The 22,667-nt window shown below is 37.9% G+C and overlaps 1 protein-coding gene across 10 annotated transcripts in view; it reads right to left on the reverse strand.

Annotated features, from left to right (window-relative positions):
* usp54 (ubiquitin specific peptidase 54) overlaps positions 1-22,667 on the reverse strand; it is an 89,006-nt gene that overhangs the window by 16,187 nt on the left and 50,152 nt on the right. For 8 of the 10 annotated variants that reach the window (XM_033012707.1, XM_033012706.1, XM_033012705.1 and 5 more), the window contains 9 exons: positions 22,508-22,590; positions 18,675-18,780; positions 15,297-15,443; positions 12,102-12,251; positions 11,142-11,307; positions 9,312-9,482; positions 6,469-6,624; positions 5,619-6,312; positions 5,058-5,191 (listed from right to left, as the gene is read on the reverse strand). In XM_033012707.1, coding sequence (XP_032868598.1) covers positions 5,058-5,191; positions 5,619-6,312; positions 6,469-6,624; positions 9,312-9,482; positions 11,142-11,307; positions 12,102-12,251; positions 15,297-15,443; positions 18,675-18,780; positions 22,508-22,590 — 1,807 coding nt within the window. The remainder of the gene's footprint in view (positions 1-5,057; positions 5,192-5,618; positions 6,313-6,468; positions 6,625-9,311; positions 9,483-11,141; positions 11,308-12,101; positions 12,252-15,296; positions 15,444-18,674; positions 18,781-22,507; positions 22,591-22,667) is intronic. The other 2 variants (XM_033012709.1, XM_033012710.1) reach the window with 2 other exon arrangements.

Consider the following 22,667-nt stretch of genomic DNA (forward strand, 5'->3'; position numbering starts at 1 on the left):
AAATAAAAATGCAACAACGGCCAGAGATTTACTGACATTAGTTGAGTGATAATAGTAATTTAAAAAAACTTGAGAGTGCCCTGTTCTTGTTCAAAATTATATCATGAGGTCTTTTAAATCTACTTGAGCAGAGTGCCCAAACACTTCAACATACGTTTATTGTCATGTATTCAGAGCCTTTTGTTGCATGCTATCCAGTCAGCGGAAAGATTATACATGATTACAACTGAGCCACCAACAGTGCACAGATACAGGATAAAGGGAATAATGTTTAGTGCAAGATAAAGTCTCGTAAAGTCTGATTAAAGGTAGCCCGAGGGTCTCCAATGAGATAAATGGTAGCTTAGGACCGCTCTCTAGTTGGTGATAGGATGGTTCAGTTGCCTGATAACAGCTGGGAAGAAACTGTCCCTGAATCTGGTGGTATTCGGATTCACACTTCTGCACCTTTTGTCTGATGGGAGAGGGGAGACGAGGAAGTGTCCGGGGAGAGACTGGTGCTTGATTATGCTGGTGGCCTTGCCGAGGCAGCGAGTCAACCACAGTAGCAAATCTGAACTAATTTGTTTCTTTATATGGTCGAGCTGGGAACTGAGACAATGGTCCAGTCTTCAAATCTCTTTCTGTAAACCAGTATCTTTCTCTACAGTGGTTTAACATCTTTAGGTAAAATTTCAACAGCTGTCTACAGATCCAGATCTGGAGAGTTGCAGTGTTCAAATGATTTCATTCTTATTTTCAACTTCCAGGTCATGCGAACAAACAATACAAGTATTAAGTGCACGGTTTGTTCACCAAATATTTGATGAAAGTTGACTTTCATTATAACAGAGGAATTAAATAATAAGTATTGACATGCTATGTTAAAACCTGTGATCCAAGTGGTCCACCTCAAATGCCATTTATTTAGCCATGAATCCACGTTCTTACAAACAATGGCCTTTCACAAAGACAGAGCTATCAAATGCCCACTCTGTGATACTCAGTGGCTGAAAAGTGGGCTCAATGAGAGAGAGAGAGAGAGAGAGAGAGAGAGGGAGAGAGAGTGGGCTCAATTAGTTCGGGAGAGGCGCCTGCCATAGCAATTTTCCTCCACAAGATGGTGTGAGAGTCTTCCGTTGTGAATTAACGACTTTCAAGCCATGGATAGCGAACAAGTGTTAAACACCAACAAAAGCACCATCTAGAGAACTGGGAAAAGGTGAATAACTAAAGGGCCCGTCCCACTTGGATGACATTTGGGCGACATTCAGGGGACAGCCTAAAAAGAGTTTGTCGCGTCGTGGTCGGGTCGTGACGCGTGGTGACGCATGCAGTGACGCGCGGTAATGCATGGTGCTTCCCTGTCGCATAGGATTTTGGAATGTTCAAAATCCTGCGGCGACATTTGGGTGTCTCATCATGTCGTGCGCCCTGTCACACGCTGGCGTATGCTGTCCTGTAGGTGACGCCCGGTTAGGGTTAGGGACCACAGATGGGCTGTAAAATATTCTTCCTTCAATGCATGGATTTTAAACATTAATATATTAAAACCGTGCGTCACTCGCATGACAGCATGCTTCAGTGTGTATGTCGTGCAACTTGACGGTTTTACGGGCGTCACTGATGCTCCGCAGTCACCCAAATATCGCCAAACAGGCCCTTAAGCAAGTCACCATGGCACCAGAATGTTGTCTCTGTTCAGAGACAAGGGAGAATTAGTAAAACTATCTGTGACTGGACTCACCCTGTGTACGATGGGTGAATACAAAATACAGCTTTTATAATAAAAGAGAGAAACTGGTTATTATTATGGTCAAATCTCAACTTTATAACTCTTGAGAATAAATTGCACTGTTTAATCACAATTTTAGTGTTTAAAGGTCATTTAAAAATGTACATGTAGAGGAAAGGTTTAGAGGAACATGGGCCAAACGCAGACAAATGGAATTAGCTCAGATATACTGTGTAGAAAGGAACTGCCGATGCTGGTTTACATCAAAGATAGACCCAAAATGCTGGTGTAACTCAGCAGATCAGGCAGCATCTTTGGAGAAAAAGGATAGGTGACAAAACGCCACCCATCCTTTTTCTCCAGAGATGCTGTCTGACCTGTTGACTACTCCAACATTTTGTGTCTAGCTTAGATATACATATTGGTTGGCAGGGACTAGTTGGGCAAAAAAAAGGCCTATTTTGTGCCGTACAACTATGACTTCGTTGCATATTAAAACAAAGTAACAGGATAAATTACATTTTGTTGTGAAAAGGAGAACATCATAAGGTTGAAGGACATCATGAAGTTGACCAAAACAATTTCCTGAACAATAACTGAAACATCATTGCCTGAAAGCAGCTCCACTAAAACTGATTGTTCTTATGCATGGTGGCTCAATTTGCTTTCCTGTAATCTGGCAAACAAATTAAAGTTAAATATGGGAGTTGGAACCAAATCAAGCAGTCAGTGTCCTGGCAGCAGGACAATTAATTGCACAAATTAAGCAGGAGCATAAAAATCAGGTCAGCTGGATAAATGACATGCATGCATCTTTCGAGCCAGCTGCATTAAATGGAAAACCTTTTTTTTTTCCAGAATATTTGTGGTGTGTAGGTGTTTAAAGTATTCACAATGGCAATAGTTTATGTTCATATTAATAAGATTCAGATTAATTTCAGTTGGCAACATTCTGTGGATCAACTGCAAAAAAAAAACACCTTAAAAAAAACACATTTATGAGGCTTAGCAGTGAAAACAGAGAACTGAAACAAAGATATAATTGAACAAGAAGAAAAATATTATTTTTTGGAGGAGGACTTCACAGAGGATAGTTGCTGTCCTCTGAAATAAATCTTTACTAGCCCAAAGTAAACAGACTTTAATGTCCAGTTACGGAATGTTCAATGTGTTTACTGAATTCAATCCATGGGAGTGTTCCTTAGCAACTACTGGTGATGAGTGTTTATTGTTTTAGCAAGCCATTGCAAGACTGTTGCAGAAAGACTGAAAATCGCTTGCTGCAACAAATAATAAGGGTTGAATAAATAGTAGCTAAATACAAGGTCAGCTGAACGTTGACAGAATTTCAGAATAAAATCGTGTCAGAACCTTCATCTCTCTCTTACGAAGCAGAATAATCGGATTCCTAATCAACAAGGGAGGCAGCATTAAATGTGCATAAAAGGACAACCTCATTTAGAATTCTTGCTGTGGGAATGAGTTAGCGTTGGACTAGCACAGAAGATAACCAAAAGTTGAGGTTAAAGTCCACTACATCCACTACACCTATCAAGGCGGCACACTATATACTTTCACCTTAATGTTGCAGATCCAGTAGTGCTCAATACTGACAGAAAATGTGACAAGCAAGTCCCAATCATCAAATTTGCAGTCCAACACAGCAACAATTTGGAGTTTGTTTCTGTCGCATCGGCCCAAGGGCATTTTGACTATTTTAAAGGATTGGATTTAAAAAGACAAGATATGACTTGATCGTCGGTAGCCCATGGGATAGCTGCAATTAATAATAAACTGCATTGTCATCACGAGTGCTGGAGTTCGTTACCACCTCTATTGCAGGCCTCCAGTTGCAAGGAAGGTGGTTCGATGCAATGTTCCATTGGATAAACTAGTGGACAAGATACTGAGTTCTGCTACTATGCAAAAATGAATTGACTACAATTACAGGATACCAATTGCTGTACAAGCAGAAATATTACAAATAGATTTCCAAACAATTGTTGGACATTAAAAATCCTTCCCCAAAACTCAGTTGGCATGAATTGATTAAAATATATGCATTCGCCCATACCTATCATGTAGCAAACTTTAAAGATAAATTTATTAAAATCATATCTGTTTAATGACAGGTCACGAAGAAATACTTCAAAGAAAGAATATTATCTTTAAGACATTCAGCTTCCATTTAGATCAGGATATTTTGGTGATATGCCAGCTCAAATTAATTCTACTCTTCTGGCCCCTGGTTAATTCAGGTGAGCGTCAGATGTGACTGCACAAGTTTGACACTGGCCAATCCTTTAAAGTTAATGTAGTATTCCTAATCTGCAGGTGGAACACAGCAGGTCAAGCAGCATCTGTGAGGGGAAAAGAACTGTTGACTTTTCAAGTTGAAACCCTGCATCAGGACTAAGAGTGGAGAGGAAAGATAGGTAATATCAAGGAGAGGGGCAGTGATGAGACAGGCGCCAGTGGGTGATTGTTGGACCAAGGGGGGGTGAAGGGTGATGGGCCAAACTAGCCAGATAGAGAAGGGTAAAGGGTGGAGTTGGAGTTGGGAGGCAGACAGAGGTGGATGATAGATGCAGGCAGGCAAGTTCTGGGTCTCGCTTTCCAAAATGTACCGAGATCCACATTCTTCTAGCTCTCTGCTATTGACCAATCACCCACTGGCCTCTGTCTCATCACTCAACTTCTCCACTTTACACTGGCTATCTTCCTTCTCCATACTTAGTTGTCAAAATGTTGACAATTTAGTTTCCCCCACAGGTGCTGCTCAACTTGCTGAGTTTCTCCAGGTTGTTTGTTGCTCCTGATGCCAGAAATTCTTGTGTCTCCATTCCAAAGACATATTATGCATTGTTGAGGTCTTAGAATACTATTTTAAAAGAAAGTTGCATTAGTTTATAAAACCGTTACGTTTTCATCTACTTTATGGGGACTTGAAAGGGAATGAAATGAATGCATTCCAACACCGATTATGATCAATGAGCTCGTCACAGCAAGTAAATGTGTTAACTTGATTACTACAAAAATGCCAAACAACCCACGGAAGGCACTTGCACACATCCCTTACATTGAAATTATTGTAACAGATTCCTTACAAAGTTATCTTACAAACACAGTCTATCAATAATAATTTTAACGTGATTGCACGCATTTTCAAAAGAATTTATCCTGTTTAAATTTAAAAATTCTAGCAATGTAGGGAAAGTGATAACTCTAAGGTCATTTTTAATGATACAACATACAAGTGAGATATGCCAATTTTTAAATACATTTATCAGAGATCTAAACAAACATTCTGCATTATAATATAAAAGGTTGCAAGCTTTCTTACTGGGAATCTGCTGCAAATGCACCCAGCTCTTGGCAGCTGCAGATGATTCTTGTTGTAAGGCACTGCTGCTCTTGGACTTGGGAACTGTTTTCCATGAAGGACCAGAAATGGTTGCTTTCTTAGTGCAAGTTTCCCTTCAAACAAAAGACACGTAGCAACACAGAAATCAGCATTTATTGTGAACACTTGCTTCCCTTCAAACAGAAAGCACAAAAGCAACAGTGAAATCAACATTTATTGTAAGGCAACAGAAATATCCAAATGAGCAACAGGGTATGTCAATTTCTGCATTGATAAAACAGAAAAAGAAATATATTGAGATATTTTCCTTAGCAAGGGGCATAAAAAGGAGAACAATGTAATTTCACATCTAATATGAGGTTCTATGCCCAATCAATTTTACTGGATTTTGTTTTAATTTCTCTATTAAAAGCAATGATATTATAGAAAATAAGTAATATAATATTGTTATAAGTAACTGCAAACTGAAAGCACTTCCTGATATATAACATTTCAAGCTCTCAAGCTCACGAGATACGTTAAATAAATAAGATAATTTACCTGAAAGGATTGACAGTGGAATTCTGCACTCCACCTGGGAGCCCATCAGAAACTGACGTATCCAAACTTACTGGACTGTTACTGTTGCGTTCACTGCTCTCGTAGCCAGATTCCATTCTCTGAATAAAACGTTCACTTTCTCCCAAACTTTGGATAGTAACTTGTTGCATGCCTTTGCCTGAACACCCAGTCTTCTCATATTTGTTGTTATTATTAATCTGAATGTCTTTTCCTTCATTTTTTGAATTGTCTAATGTCAAAGGAGCACTTCCAACACCTATTGAACTTTCAGTCTTATTGTGGTTAGAATCTTTAGCACCGTCTTCAGACAATGAAGCCATTTGTGGACTGGAGCCAGGCTTTTTTCTCTCTTTTGTGAAGATACTATCAATATTAAGAACCTCGCGTTTAGGTTTCCACAGGTAAGTCTTCGATCTGCTCGATGAACTTGATTTGGATTCACCACTCGTGCTCTCCATTTCCCAGTCTCGTGAGCGTCCAATTGACATTCGGAAATTTCCGTTATCTACAGAGTCCACCAATTTTGCAGGAATGGGTTTGTTGTTGCCCTGGTCTTGATTATGCAAAGGTCGGTTATGAATAATATTGCTCACAGTTTCTTTGAAGTCCTTCAATCGACTCGTAGCAGGTTTCGGTCCAGTTCTTGGGGCTTGTTTCTCTTTCAATGTTTCGCCTACAATTTTGGACATAAAGGACACAAAAGACTATAAAGCTTGCACAAGAGCAACAACGTCATTGTACACAAGCACACACAGCCACACTCATACCAATCTGCACTTCCAGGTTCATGACATTTCTGCAATGGCTCAAGTTAGATTTCCTTCCTCACCTTCACTGTGATAACCACAAATGGGAATTTCATCTGACTTCTCTGGTTTCCCGCGATTGTCAGGGCGCCTAGGTCGGCTGGAACTTCGCCTTCTATCCACAGAAATCCCTTTTTTGAAAGGAGGTCGTTGGTTAGATTCACTGTCTGTATGATGTCCTGGGACAAAATATCAATTTCTTAACATAAAATGAATTTTAATTTTAAGAAAATATGGCACAGCCCAGTAAATGGGACATTGCAAGTCACTGCATATTCAAAAAGGCAGAAATTTTCTGTAGACCTACTTTAAAAATAAATCTCTATATTGAATGCTCACCAGTCCACAGATCTTGCATCATATTCACAAAGGAAAGCTGAAATAGACAGTCTGTTCTGAGCCTAGACTGTCTTTAACTGACTGGTTGACACAGTGGTGCCAACACTTTGTGATATTACCCATGATCCATAGTATAACACCAGTTATTATCAAGCAACAGCTTGTAGCTGACTGTAATTATGCTGCAGTCAGTGACTTCATTATTCCAATCCTGTATAGAACTTTCCTCCCTATGTTAAAATATATATTTTCACAGCATGATGTCATTTATATGCTCAAGCTATTTTCCAAACCCCAAACATGTAGTACCAAACTACATAAAGGACCTTTACCTATCATCCCCTTCCTATTCTTGCATTTATCTTGCTTGTGCAGTTCAACCAGTGGAAAAAATAAACCCCTCACTGAAATTATTTCTTAAACACCCAGCTGTGGGGAACTATGCAGGCTATTACAATTGCGCATTGAATGGTAGTTTATGAATTATTTCTTTCTGAAAAACAAAATTATTTCTAGTAAAAAATCTGGATGTGTCAACATTTTTATTTTAAAAGGAAGATTATTTACATTATAAAATTTATAATTATAATTTACAATATAACTTTATAATTGTAAAAAGTATAATTTTTTTTACATTATAAAAACTAGGCATAAAAGTTAAACATCCAACTCACACCACAAAAATTGAGAGATTGCTTTTCCTAAACCTTATTCGTTGTTGTTTCTGTGTCTTGAACTCTATCACACATTCGACCAAATGATGTTCTGCTTTATTGTTCAGCTCGGTGCATTTAGCCTCATTTGCTCACATCCCCACAGCTTTTGTAGTTCTTCCTGCTCATGTACTTTGCTCGCCATCCTCCAATTCCAACAATTGTCAACCATCTCTCTCAGCTCACCATCCCCAGCTCTCTATCTATATCTTTCCTACTACAGCCCTTTCTAGTTTTGTTACATGGACCACTGCACCATCAAATCCCATCCAATCCAATATTCTCACCTTCTCCAATTTCCACCTCCAAAGTTCCTTTTTCTCCACCTTTCCAACTCATTTTTATAAACTTAGTTTTCCCAAAAACCCTAACTTCCCTTTTAAATTCATATTATTCTTTTAAGTACACAGTAAGCACACACGGGTTACTTTCTGCATTGCTTGCATTGCACAAAGGTTAATAACTTTCAGCATTCAGAAATACTGAACCTATAAATGGCATACCTTAAATGGCATACAATTTACTTCTCAGGAGTGTTTAAAAAAGAAAGCAGAACTCAAGGATCAAAGGGATTTCTAGAATTCACTTATATGTTGGTAGAATGGGATGGGTGTAAAAGTTCATGATTCACCCGTATTTTGTACACATTGAACATAGACATACTGTAGAATAATATAGCACAGGAATATGCCTTTCAGCACAAGATACCTTAACGATCAAGCCAATTTAAACTAATTCAATCTACCAGCGCAATTTATATTCCTCCAACTTCTGCTATTTAAGTGTGTGTCTAGATGCCTCATAAATGTTGCCATCTTATATACTTCCACCACCTTCCCTGGCACTGTATTCCAGGCCTCTATTGCCCTTGGTTGTGGGGGGCCTGCAAATTGCCATCTTGGCCTGGCCCAGGAGCAAACCAACAGGAATATTCCCCCTCCCCAATCAGCCCTGAGAGTCAATTGTGATTGGAGCACTGTGAGTGGCATTGTGACATCATCATTTGAAGCTGCTGGAAAAAGACTCTCTGTGAGAAGCGTTTTTTGTTTTTTTTATACTTTAATCGCGAATAACTTTTGAAATAGAGCATGAAATCTGTGGTGTACCTGAGGAGATCATGGAGGGGAAAAATGGAAGTAGGAACATGTAAAAGTTTAAGCATTCGAGCGTATTGTTTTGAGGAAGATACATTGCATACAGACAGACAAGCACACACACACACACACACAAGATCAGACTTTTATAGGCATAGAGATGTTAAGCTTACATTCGACTCCCCAAAATGCAACATCTCACACTTGTTTGGATTAAATTCCATAATCTCCACATTCTCCCCACTTTCCCATTAATGCCCCCTCAAATTCTACTTCTCACCTCCAAATTAGGAGGAGCAATTTATAGCATCCAGTTAACAGGAGCACCTGGGAAAACCAACGTGCTCACAGGGAGAATACACAAACTGCACACTGACAGCACAAGAGGCCATGATTGAAACTAATTTGCAGGAGCAGTAAGGAAACAGTTCTATTGGCTGCCATTTACTGCAGCCAATAGAACTGAAATAAATCCCTTTCATCAGATGTTCTCAGAAAATATTCTAATTCCCTACTTAAAGGTTCACATGTGGGGCCAAAAATTAATCAACATTGAATAATTAAATCCTTCTTTTCAGATTTTGTCTCACCAATTGTAAAATTAATTTTCTGAAAATGACAACCACAAAGTCTTAATTAACTCCATTATGCTGGGTTCTGCCATACCACGGATTGATTTTCAATTCTTGGAGTCACCAATCGTTTTACAATTTACAGTACCTGTATCCCTGCTGCTTTGAGAAGCTGTGTCGTTTTCCATGTTGCAAATCACTGTACCCTGTGAATCAGATGAGAAATGGCTGACCGTAGATTCTTGATGACTGTGCTTGTAATGGTAGCTCTCATTCGAAGAATCTGTTCTGCTGTCACTGGATATAGATGGCTCCCTTCCTGTAAAACCCCATAAAAACAAGTCTGAAAGACCATCTACACCACATCATATGTTCTAGACAACCACACCTGCCATCTAAATGGGTATTGGTGTGCCCAGTTTGGGTAAAGACATGTGTATGAGTGACACGCACGCCAGTATTTTCACTTTACACCAGAAAGGTGCCTGTGAATCATCTCACAATTGAATATGTTAATTGAACAGAAAACTCAATAACTTTTAATTAAATGCTCCATATAAATTTTTAACAAGCAGTTTTAAAAACAGACTATGCCAGTCTCCATATAACTAGACATTGTTTCCAAGGTAAACAAATAAATGCTGTCAAGCAAGTGCAAAGAAAAATTGTGTTTTTAGTCTGAATACATGGTTTTGCGTTCTGACTCGAAATGACACCCGGTTAAGAACCAATGAGCCGCAATTGGAGCTAGTAACTGAACAAATCCTCACATGCTTTCAATCCTTTCCATCTATAGCCCCAAACCCAACACCAAATTAAGTTCCAGACATGCAGCTGCCCACTGCACCCATATATCATTTGCAAGATAGTCACTCCTATTTAATTTATACTCACTAACAATTAGGCGTTGTTCCAATGTTTTCTTCAGTAAAATGCCTTTGGAGGAAAAAAGCAGGAATTCCATCCAGAAGCACAGACCAAAAAGACAGCCCAAGCAGCTTAACCGAGTTCTGCTAACACTCAAAAAACTGGAAACTAATCCTCAATGCTCACCTTCGTAGTAAACTGAGCAGTGCATTTACCAACGTTGCTTTTCTTTGTTGGTAATTAGCTCCAAATGAATAGATCACACCTGGATAATTTGCAAAATCTACAGTAATTGTAGATACTGTCAGTTGTATAGGAACAAGTTGTAGAGCAAAGGATTTTAGCACCTCAGGCAATTATCCAGTGCATTGGGCAGTAACTTCAAGAATGTTTTATTGTCATATGTCCCAAACTTAAAACTGGGCCATTTATAGCTGAAAACATATAAGGTTTAAAACATCTATGACAGTGGGCACCCCAGAAAAAGGCACATTTGGCTGAGGATAGCAGCAAATGCCTGCTAGACTCCTCTGGACTAAGAAAAGTATGGTTCAAGAAGACTCCTCCACCCATAAATTGCACATTGTCCATCTCTGTTTATAACTCAATGTGCTAGGACAGCATCACGATTAAGCTATATCAAAACCCTCTAAATGGAGACTTCATAACATAACATTTTGAATCAAAGAATGAATGGATACAGTGATTTAAAAGCATCGAAGCAAAACATACAATACACTGCTTGCATCCTGCAACTGCGCTACAGCTTTTCAACCTCAATCTAGATGATGCAAGGAAAACAAAACAGAAGCAACCTCACATTGAACCTCAAATTCAAGTGTAATTTTACTCAAAAAATTCTGAAACACAATTATGTAAAATGCTGGTAGCAATCTGTCAGAGCTTTGCTGACAAATTGCCTGAAGGAACATTCTACTGAACTGGCATTGAACTGGGGATGGAATGCAAAATGTTTAATTAAAGAAATTAAATTGAACTCTTTCAATTCTACTGAAGCAAAATAAGATGCTCGTACAGACTCTTTACTCAATCTGTTCACAATCAAATTCAGAGATATTAAATAAACCATGAATATAAAAACCATAATTACCTGAATCTTCACTATCATAACAAGTTCGGCTGTACTGATGGGTGTCTGCTACGGGTAGATCTTGTGCAGATACAGGAGTGCCTCTTGGATCTGCATACAAAAGTAGTAATGGCTGATAGTGGCTCTTAATGCATCTGGTCACAACGTCCTTCCACTTGGGTCCAATCTAAATTGGAAACATTTAGAATTACGACACTGATTACTACTATACAATTCTACTGCATCATCAGCAGTTAAAGTATCAATTGTCTTTAAACTAGATTTCTCAAATCAAATCAACATAGACATGGCCTTCTTAAATTGTAAATTGTGCTCAGCCTTGTTACATGCAAACTTATTTGTAGCTAAGTGTGGTGAGGAAACTGAAGCTGTTTATTCTGCAACAGTAGCAATCCAAAAACATCTATCTGATTGCATTGTGATCTTGGTTCTGGGAGAGAGACCTTCAATGAAAGAGAACAGGAAGCAGCACTTTGCTCATTTGGCAATCTGAACTTGGAACAGAATGCAGTGTTGAGGTGGAGAATGCACAAGTTACATACAAACAGTAAGAAAGGCTGCATATAACACTGCATATCTTAACATTTGTGACCTGCTCTGAATTGGACATTGTTGTTCGTAGAATTGCTGTTCTGACATCTCCACATTTAAAAGCTGCGTGGTCTCTTTAAAGAAAACCAAATTCAGAGTCTGGGGTATGTTTTTTTTGTTGTTGAAAGATTCATTCAGATATGACAGTCAGAATACCCAGTTCAAAACACCATTCTAAACCAAGTATGGAGGAAGCAAAGACATGAGCTAAGCATTAAAAATAATGCATATGAAAAGGCTGTCAACATTATTCATGTGCTCATATTATTGCCTACCCTGAAGCAATCAGCCACTGAGGCCAGAAATAAGAATAACTCTTGGACTAGATTGCAGTGACAAGATGTGATATTTTAGGACAAGATCACCTACCTCTTTCACATGAGCATCATCAAAATACATCCATTTGCGAATTTTTGTTTGGAGGAAGAAGGTAGAATAGTGTTTGCCATAGTAACACACCATGCCGACCAAATAAAGCTCTGTATGCTTAGCTTTGTCATCCGTCACTCGATAGAATAGCTGTCAAATAAAAGGATATCCTTTGGAGCATGGAATTGTGACAAGCTATTTTTAAACCAGCCTCGGTTAACCACATTGAGAAAATTTCAAGTCATATTTTAAGTCAAGTTAATATCATGGTTTTTTTTAAGAAAACAAAATGGTGTTCCTTATCAACAAGTTAAAGCTGCAAATATTGTTTAAATTATTTGAAGTCAACGAATTAGCCAGTTGCGTACAAATCAATGTCTACAGTGAAACCACATGGTGCTCTATTTGCTCTAGATGTGATCTTGTTAAATATGACACCATATTATATGTAAAAAGATGTGCACGTTTTGCCAAAAGGATTTATCAGACATTATCAATGAATGAATTGTAACACACGTACATATATATATATATATTGCAATGATGAAACGTTCCTTATTCCTTAAGAGGGAGAAGGAGGAGGGGGGAGGGGGGGGGAAATAGCTGGAAATAAGTCGTCAAATCTGCAGTTAATAGTACATTTTTATTATCTTTGGTATAGCATTGTTTTTCAAGTGTCTTAAAAGCCACAACAATCCCCACAAAAACATAGGCAGCTTTCTAGTTAACATCTAGTTTAATTCTAAAGATATCACCATCTTCGGCGTTGTTAACACTGGTTCTTTTATCAATCGTAATGAAACCTTAAAGGACTGGGGTCTTTCTGGTCTCACCCTGCCTCAGATGTGAAGGGCCGTTTTTGCTGACTGCTTTAACATGGAATCAGGCAGCAAGATCCTCGCAGCAATAAAGCCTGACATTGTAAAAAGGCCTGGTCCACAGTTTGGCAGCTTTTAGTGCAAGCAAATATAAGGGCAAGTCTTTGTCCTGTGCAAGTCACTAATTGATATTTGTATCTTTTATATATTCTAACATTTTAAAAACTATGAAAATGAAGCAAATAATTACATTTTTTTTAAATAAGGTTAATTCAAAACACACTAAAACAGTAAACTAATGTAAATTAATTTTGATAATTCACCTTTCTCTTTGTTTCCTAATCTGCAGGCAAAGATGAACGTGGTCTCTGATCCTATTCCATGACTGGCCTATATTTGAACCAAAGGTTGATTTTCCAAGTGCAATGCTAGGGAATCTCAGCAAGACTGGATTCTACTGGTACCATTCATGGAAAATCCAGCCATGGAGCGTCATGACAACTGCAATGCCATCCGTCACTAAGTAAATCTAAGACTGTTAATGGGTTTCTGTCATTGGAATGAAATGCTAGCGCTTCCAAAGATTCATCATAATATGGAGACACATGGAACTGCAGATGTTGGAATCTTTAGTAAAACACAACGTGTTGGAACAAGTCAGCGGGTCTGTGGAGGGAATGGGTAGGCAACGTTTCAGGTCAGGACCCTTCTGGTTATAACCCAAAACATCAGCTATACATTCCTTCCACAGATGCTGCCTGAACCGTTGGGTTTCTTCAGTACTTTGTGTTTCACTTCATAATAATATGTTTGAATGAATGACAAACTTTGATGGAAGTTGATATGAGTGGGCTGACATTACAGGGTAAGATATAAGTGTTGAGCTTATGTGTGATTTTACAGTGAATCCAACAGCATAAAGATCACTTGGTATACAGAGCCGTGTATAATTAATTATATTTCAGTTTTTCATTAGTTTTCAGCCATTACAGGTTAACTGACAGTGGCCTCTGGAAAATATACACAAGAAAATTACACTAACAACTAAAAGGGAATAATTACCATGTCTAGGGGTGTGATTTTATTTGATTAATTTATCATTTATTTCCAAATTCCACCAGAATAAAGCTCCAAGAGAAGTCTCATGCAATTCCAGACTTACAAGTTTCAGATCCATGTCACATGCCATCATTAATGCAACGGCAAAAACAAATATGTGCAACTGTGTGCAAAATAACTGAATACAATAATTCATTTTCCAAATACTGAATTGAAATTTGAAAAGAAAAGTGAAACAGCTTGAGATGCAAACCTCACGCTAAATCCAAATTGTATGCATAAGCAGTAAATCTCACTGTTCCAACTCTTTCCATGTTAGCTGAATTTTCGCCTTTAGTAATTCCTACATCAAACGCCAACTCACAGCAGTGCATAATATTTTACAAATGTGATGCAGTAAATTTTGGCAAATAGCTGATGCATCAAATGGATTCACAATTTCACCCAATGTTTTGAAGCCTCCTGTTGCCAAAAGACTACTGTAGCTCAGACAAACAGATCCATCATGTTTCTTATACTTCTTCACAGTGAACTCCACATTCACTAATTATCTTGTGCCTTTGTAACTTGCTGCTCCCATCCATGCAGCTTACAGTCTCTGTCATTGCACACCTCAACATATAATTTTCTCCTCTTTCATCCATGTCATTAATACTCTTTCAAAATGTTGACACCATAGGATAAATACTTAGGCAATGTGGCACTTGTCACATCCAGAGTATTCTTTCTTTTTTTTTTAATTGCTATCTCTCACCCCCCCCCCAACCAGTCAACAAAGTTATGTCGAATTCCATGAACATTTATTTTTTGATAATCTCTCAACTTGGATCTTTGTCTGGAAGTCCATTACTTCAGATGTTCACAAAACTATTGGGCAACTGGCCTTTAGGCATGTTTCTTAAGACAAACATGGTCCACTTATTTCTTGCACATCGATTCTCTTTGTTCGTGCTTACTTGTCCTAGAATTCGGGTAATTTACTCACTGCATATAAAACATATTTTGCCAAGTTTGACTCTCCCTTCTTCAATATCTACAGTCAAAAATTTGAGTTTGGAGAGTTTTGGAAAATTATAACCAAAATACCTTAAATTCACATTAGCTTCTCTGTGAGACCCAGTATTACAAATAAGTTAACAATTCCAATGCCCTGCCATGGAAGTTTGACTATTTTATGTCTCTTATCACCACTTATTTTTTATTTCGTATGAGCATCTTGTACTGCTGGCATATTGCTCTTACTTCATTTTGCAAAGTGCATATGTCACAGGTATTGCATTTCATTTACATTCAGCAATAACACTAATAACCATCTTACATCTCCAAGTTTGAGGCATGTTCCAAGACTGTGAATAACATCTTCGGCAAGATCAGAATGATCCGAGTCCCAGACCAGACCAATAGTGATTATCTCAGGAGAGTTCATCAATACTTTACGGATTCTAATCTTCTCACCGCAGTTGCTCTGTAAAGAAAATTAGATTGTTATTAAAATAAATTATTTTAATGATACTGACAAAACTACCTAGTAATGCAGTAGGCAATGAAATCTCAAAGTGCAGTTCTAACTGCAGATGAAAGCTTACTGTATATAACACGTTACGTCGCACAGCATTGTACTCAACAGGTGCAGCATCAATGCACTCAGCTGCCAAATTCAATGGTCATATGGTGAGTTCCCAATCACATCAATCAAGGATAATTGACAATGAACAGGCATGAAAGAGGAACATAGTCAAAGAAAAATATAATTTCCAGTTTTCCCTCTGCAAACTCATTAATTTTTGGATTAAATCAATTAAAGATAGTTAAGTGATGTTCTGTTTAAACAACTGATATAATAAATAATGTAAAATATAATCTCTTTATTAAGCTTCATGAGGGTAGCAAAAAAAAAGTACTCCAGCAACTTAGTAAAGAACCAAGTTACGAAACCAGTAAAGAGCCATGTTCAACATTTAATTTGCCAGGTCAACTTTGTAATAAATGGGATTGTATCCCTGTCTGACTGAGGGAGAGGAAATGCAGAAAATAGTCAGCCAGCCAAACTTGCTTTTAATCTCCAGCCAGAAACTCCACTGGTGGCGTTTCATTTGTGAAACTTGAAGAAAATTTAAAAATAATCAGACTAATTAACAATAAATCTATAGTAACTTGCATTAATAAAAGATGAGTATCCCAAACTGCAATTAAAAAAATATTACAGATACAGAATACTTGGAAAACTTACATAATTGCAAAAATCAAAAAATATAAACATTGAAATGAACTATAAATTTAAGCTCTGCTTTTATTTCAGATTGCTGGCATCTGCAGTTTTTAGCTTTTCAATGCAAATGTGTTATTTGTTTGTTTTCTGTACTTCACAATATACTGGACTTATGTAAACAAGTAATAAAAGCTATCTCAAGTGCTATAGGTCCCCAAAGCTTTGTTTGCTAGCGATTTATGCAGCGTGTTAAAAGCCAACGCAACATTTTGTAGATTTAGGTTTATCATTGTAACGGAGTAAAAAATGGAAAAGAGCTCCAACTTTAAGTCTGAAACATTTAATAACTAAATTTGCAACTTCTACTGATCTGGTCACTGTGATCATTGATAGGATATTAGACAGAAATGTTGGAGAAACTCAGTGCTCGAGACCCATCTTCAGTCTGAGCTGCCTCACCCGCCTGAGTTTCTCCAGCAATTTTGTCTACCTTCGATTTTCCAGCATCTGCAGTTCCTTCTTAAATATTGATAGGATATTGTTCATCATGATATGCCAAAGACATGTTCAACAGGAAATGGATATAGACATGACTTTTTTAAACAACCTTTCTAATTAATTAATGCCAATTATTGACTAGCAGTTAGGAGCAATTGAATGCAAAACACTAATTTCACATTTATAAACAGAAAATGTTAAAAACATTCAGCAGGTCAGGCAGCATCCGATGGAATAAGAAAGAGAGTTCTGATGAAGGCGCTTTGACCTGAAACCTGACTTACTGAGTATTTTCAACATGTTCTGGCTTTAGTTTAGATTTGCAGCATCTGCAATTTTTCTAATGTTCACACAATTTTCAGGATTTGGCATCCACTTAGGTAACCGCAAATTTATTCACACATTTTGGATTTTTTTCCAATGTCCATTAAAATATATATCAAGAAATCTTCTGACACCCCCAGCTAGCATGATCTAAAGCAAGGTCTCCATCATATGCCATAAGTGGGTGGCACAGTGGGGCAACGGCAGAGTTGTTGCCTAATAGTGCCAGAGACCCGGGTTCGATCCTAATTACGGATGCTGTCTGTACAGTTTGTACGTTCTCCCTATGACTGTCTGCGTTTCCACCGAGTGCTCTGGATTCCTTCCACACACCAAAGACTTATAGGTTTGTAGGTTAATTAGCATCGGTAAGTTGTAAAATTGGCCCTGGTGTGTGTAGGTCAGTGCACATGGTGATCGCTGGTTGACGTGGAATTAGTGGGCCAAAAGGCCTGTTTTTTCGCCAAAAATGGAATATTCCGATCACTGACGAGCAGAATATAAACCTTAGTGTATTAAGTATCACACTAACTCCCAGACCAGCATCAATTTTTTGTTAGTGTAAGAGAGATATTCATAAATGAGAGAAAAGAAAAAAAGTGAGATATCTGAAACTTAAAGGATCACTTTCAAATGGTTTGCAAAGTTATTTTGGAAAAATCTTAATACTTTTGAAAAATTGACAATGAATATCTATTCAAAAAATGAAGCTCCCCAGTTAATTGTTTAAAATTAGGCTGAAAAGTAATTAAAAACACTTTTCCCACAAGGATAATACATGTATAGCTTTCCAGTACTAAAACTGCATTTGGATACTGAAACCACCTCAGTAATTTGAACAAAATTAATAGGTCAGGTCCTATTTCTTTTATCATCACTCTTCCACTTTGGTCCAAGCAGCAGACGGAAGTGGTTTGCAGCCACGGCTGAACTTTTCACTCCCAACAATAAACGGCAGTCATTGAGATTCTATTCACATTCTCATTCTGTCCTCCAATGGAAGCAAATATCACCATGGAGCTGGACAGTTTTAACACAAAGGAGCACCTACTCGCATTTAATTGAGTTTTGAACAGATTTTATAATAGCACAGTAACAAAGCAAAGATACTGTGATGCACGCAAACAAGATCATCTGAAATTGATTAAACTATATTACAAAACAATAATTCTCTGGACATATTTTTATTTTTAAACACTCTTTGTTAATTTTTGTCCCATGAACTTAAAAAGTGATTTTATTTCTTGCTCTCAAGCAAAGAAAAGACACTAAAGGTGCAGGCTAATCACCTGGATGTCGGTCTACAGTGCAGAACCATTGAACTGAATGACCCCAGGCCAAAAGTGGAATATTCTGATCACTGATTTGATCAGATCTGACCAACCAATCATAAAGGACAAGCGACCAAATAGTAAGAAACAATTTTCAATCAACGCTGCTGAAGGAAACCATCACTCATTTAACAGACTTGTTATTCATACTATAATCCACAGAGCTAGAAAATTACTTTGCATTGTAGGAGTTTAGGGAAATAGAAGCATGATGAGAAGGGTGAATTTAGAACTATTATCACCTGCATCCTTAAGGTACAGACATCCAAGTATAGAATTCCTTTGAATTTAAGGCAGCATAACTAATGTTAAACAAGAGTGAATTGACACATACCGGACAGTTCCTAAGATCACCCATTGTGCTTGCATTCTGCAGAAGCTCTCCAAACATGTCAGGCGTCGGTTTCTCACGTCTTTCCATCATTCGAATCGCTTGATTACTAAACAAAGAGACAAAGAGGCTGGAATTGGTTCCCATGAAAGGCAACAAAGGCTCTGCAGGACAGCAGACATACTGACAAGTAAATAAATGTATTTCCTGAAATGGGGAGATTAAGCTTCATCAATGCTATTCTATTCCAATTAAAACCTGGGTAGGTGATGAGGGTCAAACAACGTGCATTGGGATCCTTTGGGATCAGGGTACATTCAAGAAGCAATTGGAGTTAAGGCAGGTGCAACCCTGGTTATACAGCCAGAGAATAAGAGGCAAGGTACGGATTGGGCGGGAATAGAGGAAGAGAAAAGCAGGGAGGTGAGGGTGAGAGAGAAAAGAAGGAGGGTGAGAGAGAAGAGAGCAGGAGGGAAGAGGGAGAGAGGGAAGAGGAAGAGAAGGAAGAGGGAGAGAGGGAAGAGGGAGAGAGGGAAGAGGGAGAGAGGGAAGAGGGAGAGAGAGAAGAGGGCGGGACGGAAGAGGGCGGGAGGGAAGAGGGCGGGAGGGAAGAGGGCGGGAGGACACCATCACATCCTATTTGGCCTGAGACTTGCTAATGGGGAAGGCTCATTGTGCACTGCTTTTGGTGTGCTTGTAGTGGGCAGGAGTTTGATTTGAGGGAGTGACATATGGTGGGTGATTCTTGTGGGCAAGTGGACAACAAGCCTCATTGCAATTAACAAAAAGGTTGTAGGAGAAGTATAGGGTCAACGGGCCGAACTAACTAAGCTAGTTATTGTATGAACTAATATTGAAAGAGAAGCAGTGAAGAAAATATACTCTATAATCAGTATGCCCAAATTCTGTGTGGTAGTTATATTTATATATCCTTTTAATCACTTATGTAATGCCAGTGCACACTGCTTCAATCGCAGACTTCTGATCCTTGTTTAAAATAAAATATTTATTCTGTTCCATTTCTTAATCCCTGGATTTAATCTTAATCTTGCATCTATGACTCTCTCATTTTATCCAAATCAACCGCTGAAAATAATCTGTTTTTATCTTTTTTGTACTATTTCTTCATAATTTTAAACATCTTGGACAAATCACCCTATAATCTCTGTTCTATCACAATCAATCACAAGTATCCATGTCTTTTTACATTTGCATTTTGTCATATAAACAGCACCCAAGTCAGCTGCATTGTGCTCTCCATTTTTCAAACCCCTTAGATCTGGCACCCAGATCACATACTCTGCTTTTTAGTTTTCTGTCATCCAAAACTAAAATCTCACAGCTCTTCCACATCATGCACAATTCTAATTATATATATTTTTTCATCAATATGTACACATTACCAATGTTGAAAGTGAATTCTGTCCACCACTTATTGTTCCCCATTCGCATCACCTTTCCAATATCCCCATTTTATGTTTTAATGTCATAGATTGATACAGTGTGGAAAAAGGGCCCTTCGGCCTAATAATAATAATAATATATTTTATTGTCATTGCACATAAGAGCAACGAGATTTGGTATGCAGCTTCCATCCGATGTCATAACATAATAAAATTTAGATAACTTGCCCACACCGACCCACGTCCCAGCTGCACTAGTCGCACCTGCCCGCATTTGGCTCATATCCCTCCAAACCGGTCCTATCCATGTGCCTGGATCAAGGTCAAAGCAGCTCCCTTGTTTGGCATCCCATCAAATCGCCCTAAATGGTTATTTCTTCCATCACCAGCAGAAAGTAGTCCTTCTTCATACCATCCACAAAATTTACTGAGCACACTCTAACTAGAGGAACAACACCCACCAAACCCACAAGTTCTATTATCAAGAAGAACAAGGGCAGCAGGCACATGAGAACACTGTTCACAGGTTCCCTCACAAGTTGCACACCATCCTGACTTGCAAATACATTGCAAATTCTTCATTGTCTGGAACACAATAATAAACAGTACCTCAAGAGCAACTTCAACTGAAGGATTGTGGCAGTTCTAGGAAGGAGCCCACCACCACCTTTGAGGAAATTACGGATGAGCAATAATGGGTGGCCTTGCCACCAATGCCCAAATCCCTAAAACCAAACAGTAAACATATTCTGGCCCTACACTGAAGTTATTTCGATAGAAGAGTCCTAAACAGAACATTGATATCCTTAACTATAATCATGTGTTTCTTCATAGCTAGTTTTTAATCTAATTTGTTAACTATCTCCAAATTCTGCAGTCATTTGTCAATCAATGATCATTAATTTGGTACATTGTCTAAATGTTCATGTAATTCATGTGACATTTTTTCCCATTCATCACCTCAAATAACTCAATCACATGTGCAAAGCAAAATGTTCCTTTCTTAAATTGAGGTTGGTTCATTTCAGATATTTTTCCCCCTCATCTAAATTTATACTTGAATAATTTTAATCATATTTCTCTATCACAAAGAGAATATTTTAGAATCTTTTTTAAAATAAAATTTATCAAAGTACAAATTTAGATGATGGAAAATAATCTGAAATGAACCAACATGGATCCATGCCAACTGGCCTGTAATTTTCTGGGCCAGCGTGTCAATATATTTTTCTCATTCTGGTTCACATTCATTAGAACTCTGAACTTGCTACAACTTTCCAACTTCCTCTTCAGGATTGCTGATGAATCCCACTCAGTCCACCACTTTGTTTACTTGAGGGTTAACTATACTCTGTAATAATTTATTTTGATTTATCATGTCATTTCAGTGTTAAATCCTTCCACTATATGATCCTGTTCTGTATTCATTGTTTAATGGCCGACAATATTTTACTCTTCATTCAATTCTTCTCCATTCTTACCCTTTGCTGCAATTACAAACTCCTACTTTCTCTTAACTTTTATTTACTCACTGTTCATTAATATTGATTTTATTAGTGGCTTAAGGGTGATAGACCTCCTTATATTCCTAGTTTTTTTAATTTTACAACTTTTCAATCCTTTTTTATTATCTGAGTAATGATGGACAATCCTTTATACCAATGTCTCATCACACCACATTCCCAAGTCTGTCCTTTTCCAGTCTGGTGTCTCTGCCGTAAAATATTCCCTCTTCTTGCATAGCTGAAAACATCAGTACATTGTGATCACAACTCTAGAGCCTTCCACTCACATGTCAAGCATTTATCCAAATCATTGGTTATTTATAAAGCAAACAAGTAAGGTTCCTGCTGGCAAAATGAGTTTGTGCAAGGTCCTGTCTTTTCACTAATTCCAATGACTTTTGCCTGTGTTCCCTTTGAAGAATGTCACCAATTTTAGAGCACACCACTGTGCAAATTCATAACATGCATCTATGACTAATTGTACACGATGCAGTAAACAGAGCAGTCAGCAGTTCAAAGACACTCCCTGTTTAAAGATTTTGAGATAGACTGCCAAAACATACCACAAATACTGCAACATTTATTATTAGATAGGATTCCTCATCAGCAAAAAATATTCTTCCTGCAACCACAGCACTTTAAAAGTTTATGATCCCAATTTGATGACTAGGGTCATGTTTTATGAACGCAAACTCAACATAGTTTGATTTCCATTCTCGTTTATACTTGTGTTTAAAATGCAGGTTTCTGGTTTCAGAATGTGAAATTGTACACTGATTCATTCACCAGCATAAGACGGGAACAATGTACTTTGTATAATAAGCTTTCTCACTTTTTATTTACCTCCAATATGCTAATGTTACTTTGTGCACAAAAGTTATTATTGTAAGGTACAAGTTTAATACGATTAATCTTAGCAATAGCTTACCATAATGCAGTTGTAGAAATGTAGTTCACCATCTGGATAAAAGGCAGTGGGTCGGATGTTGCACCACAGCTGGTACAAACACACTGCAAGGAAAAAAAAGATTCCATGCCAGCCATCAGAGAAGTCGAACATATTAACAGGTTTTCAAGTGAAATTCCAA

Source organism: Amblyraja radiata, chromosome 37 (assembly GCF_010909765.2).
Source record: "Amblyraja radiata isolate CabotCenter1 chromosome 37, sAmbRad1.1.pri, whole genome shotgun sequence".
NCBI lineage: Eukaryota > Metazoa > Chordata > Chondrichthyes > Rajiformes > Rajidae > Amblyraja > Amblyraja radiata.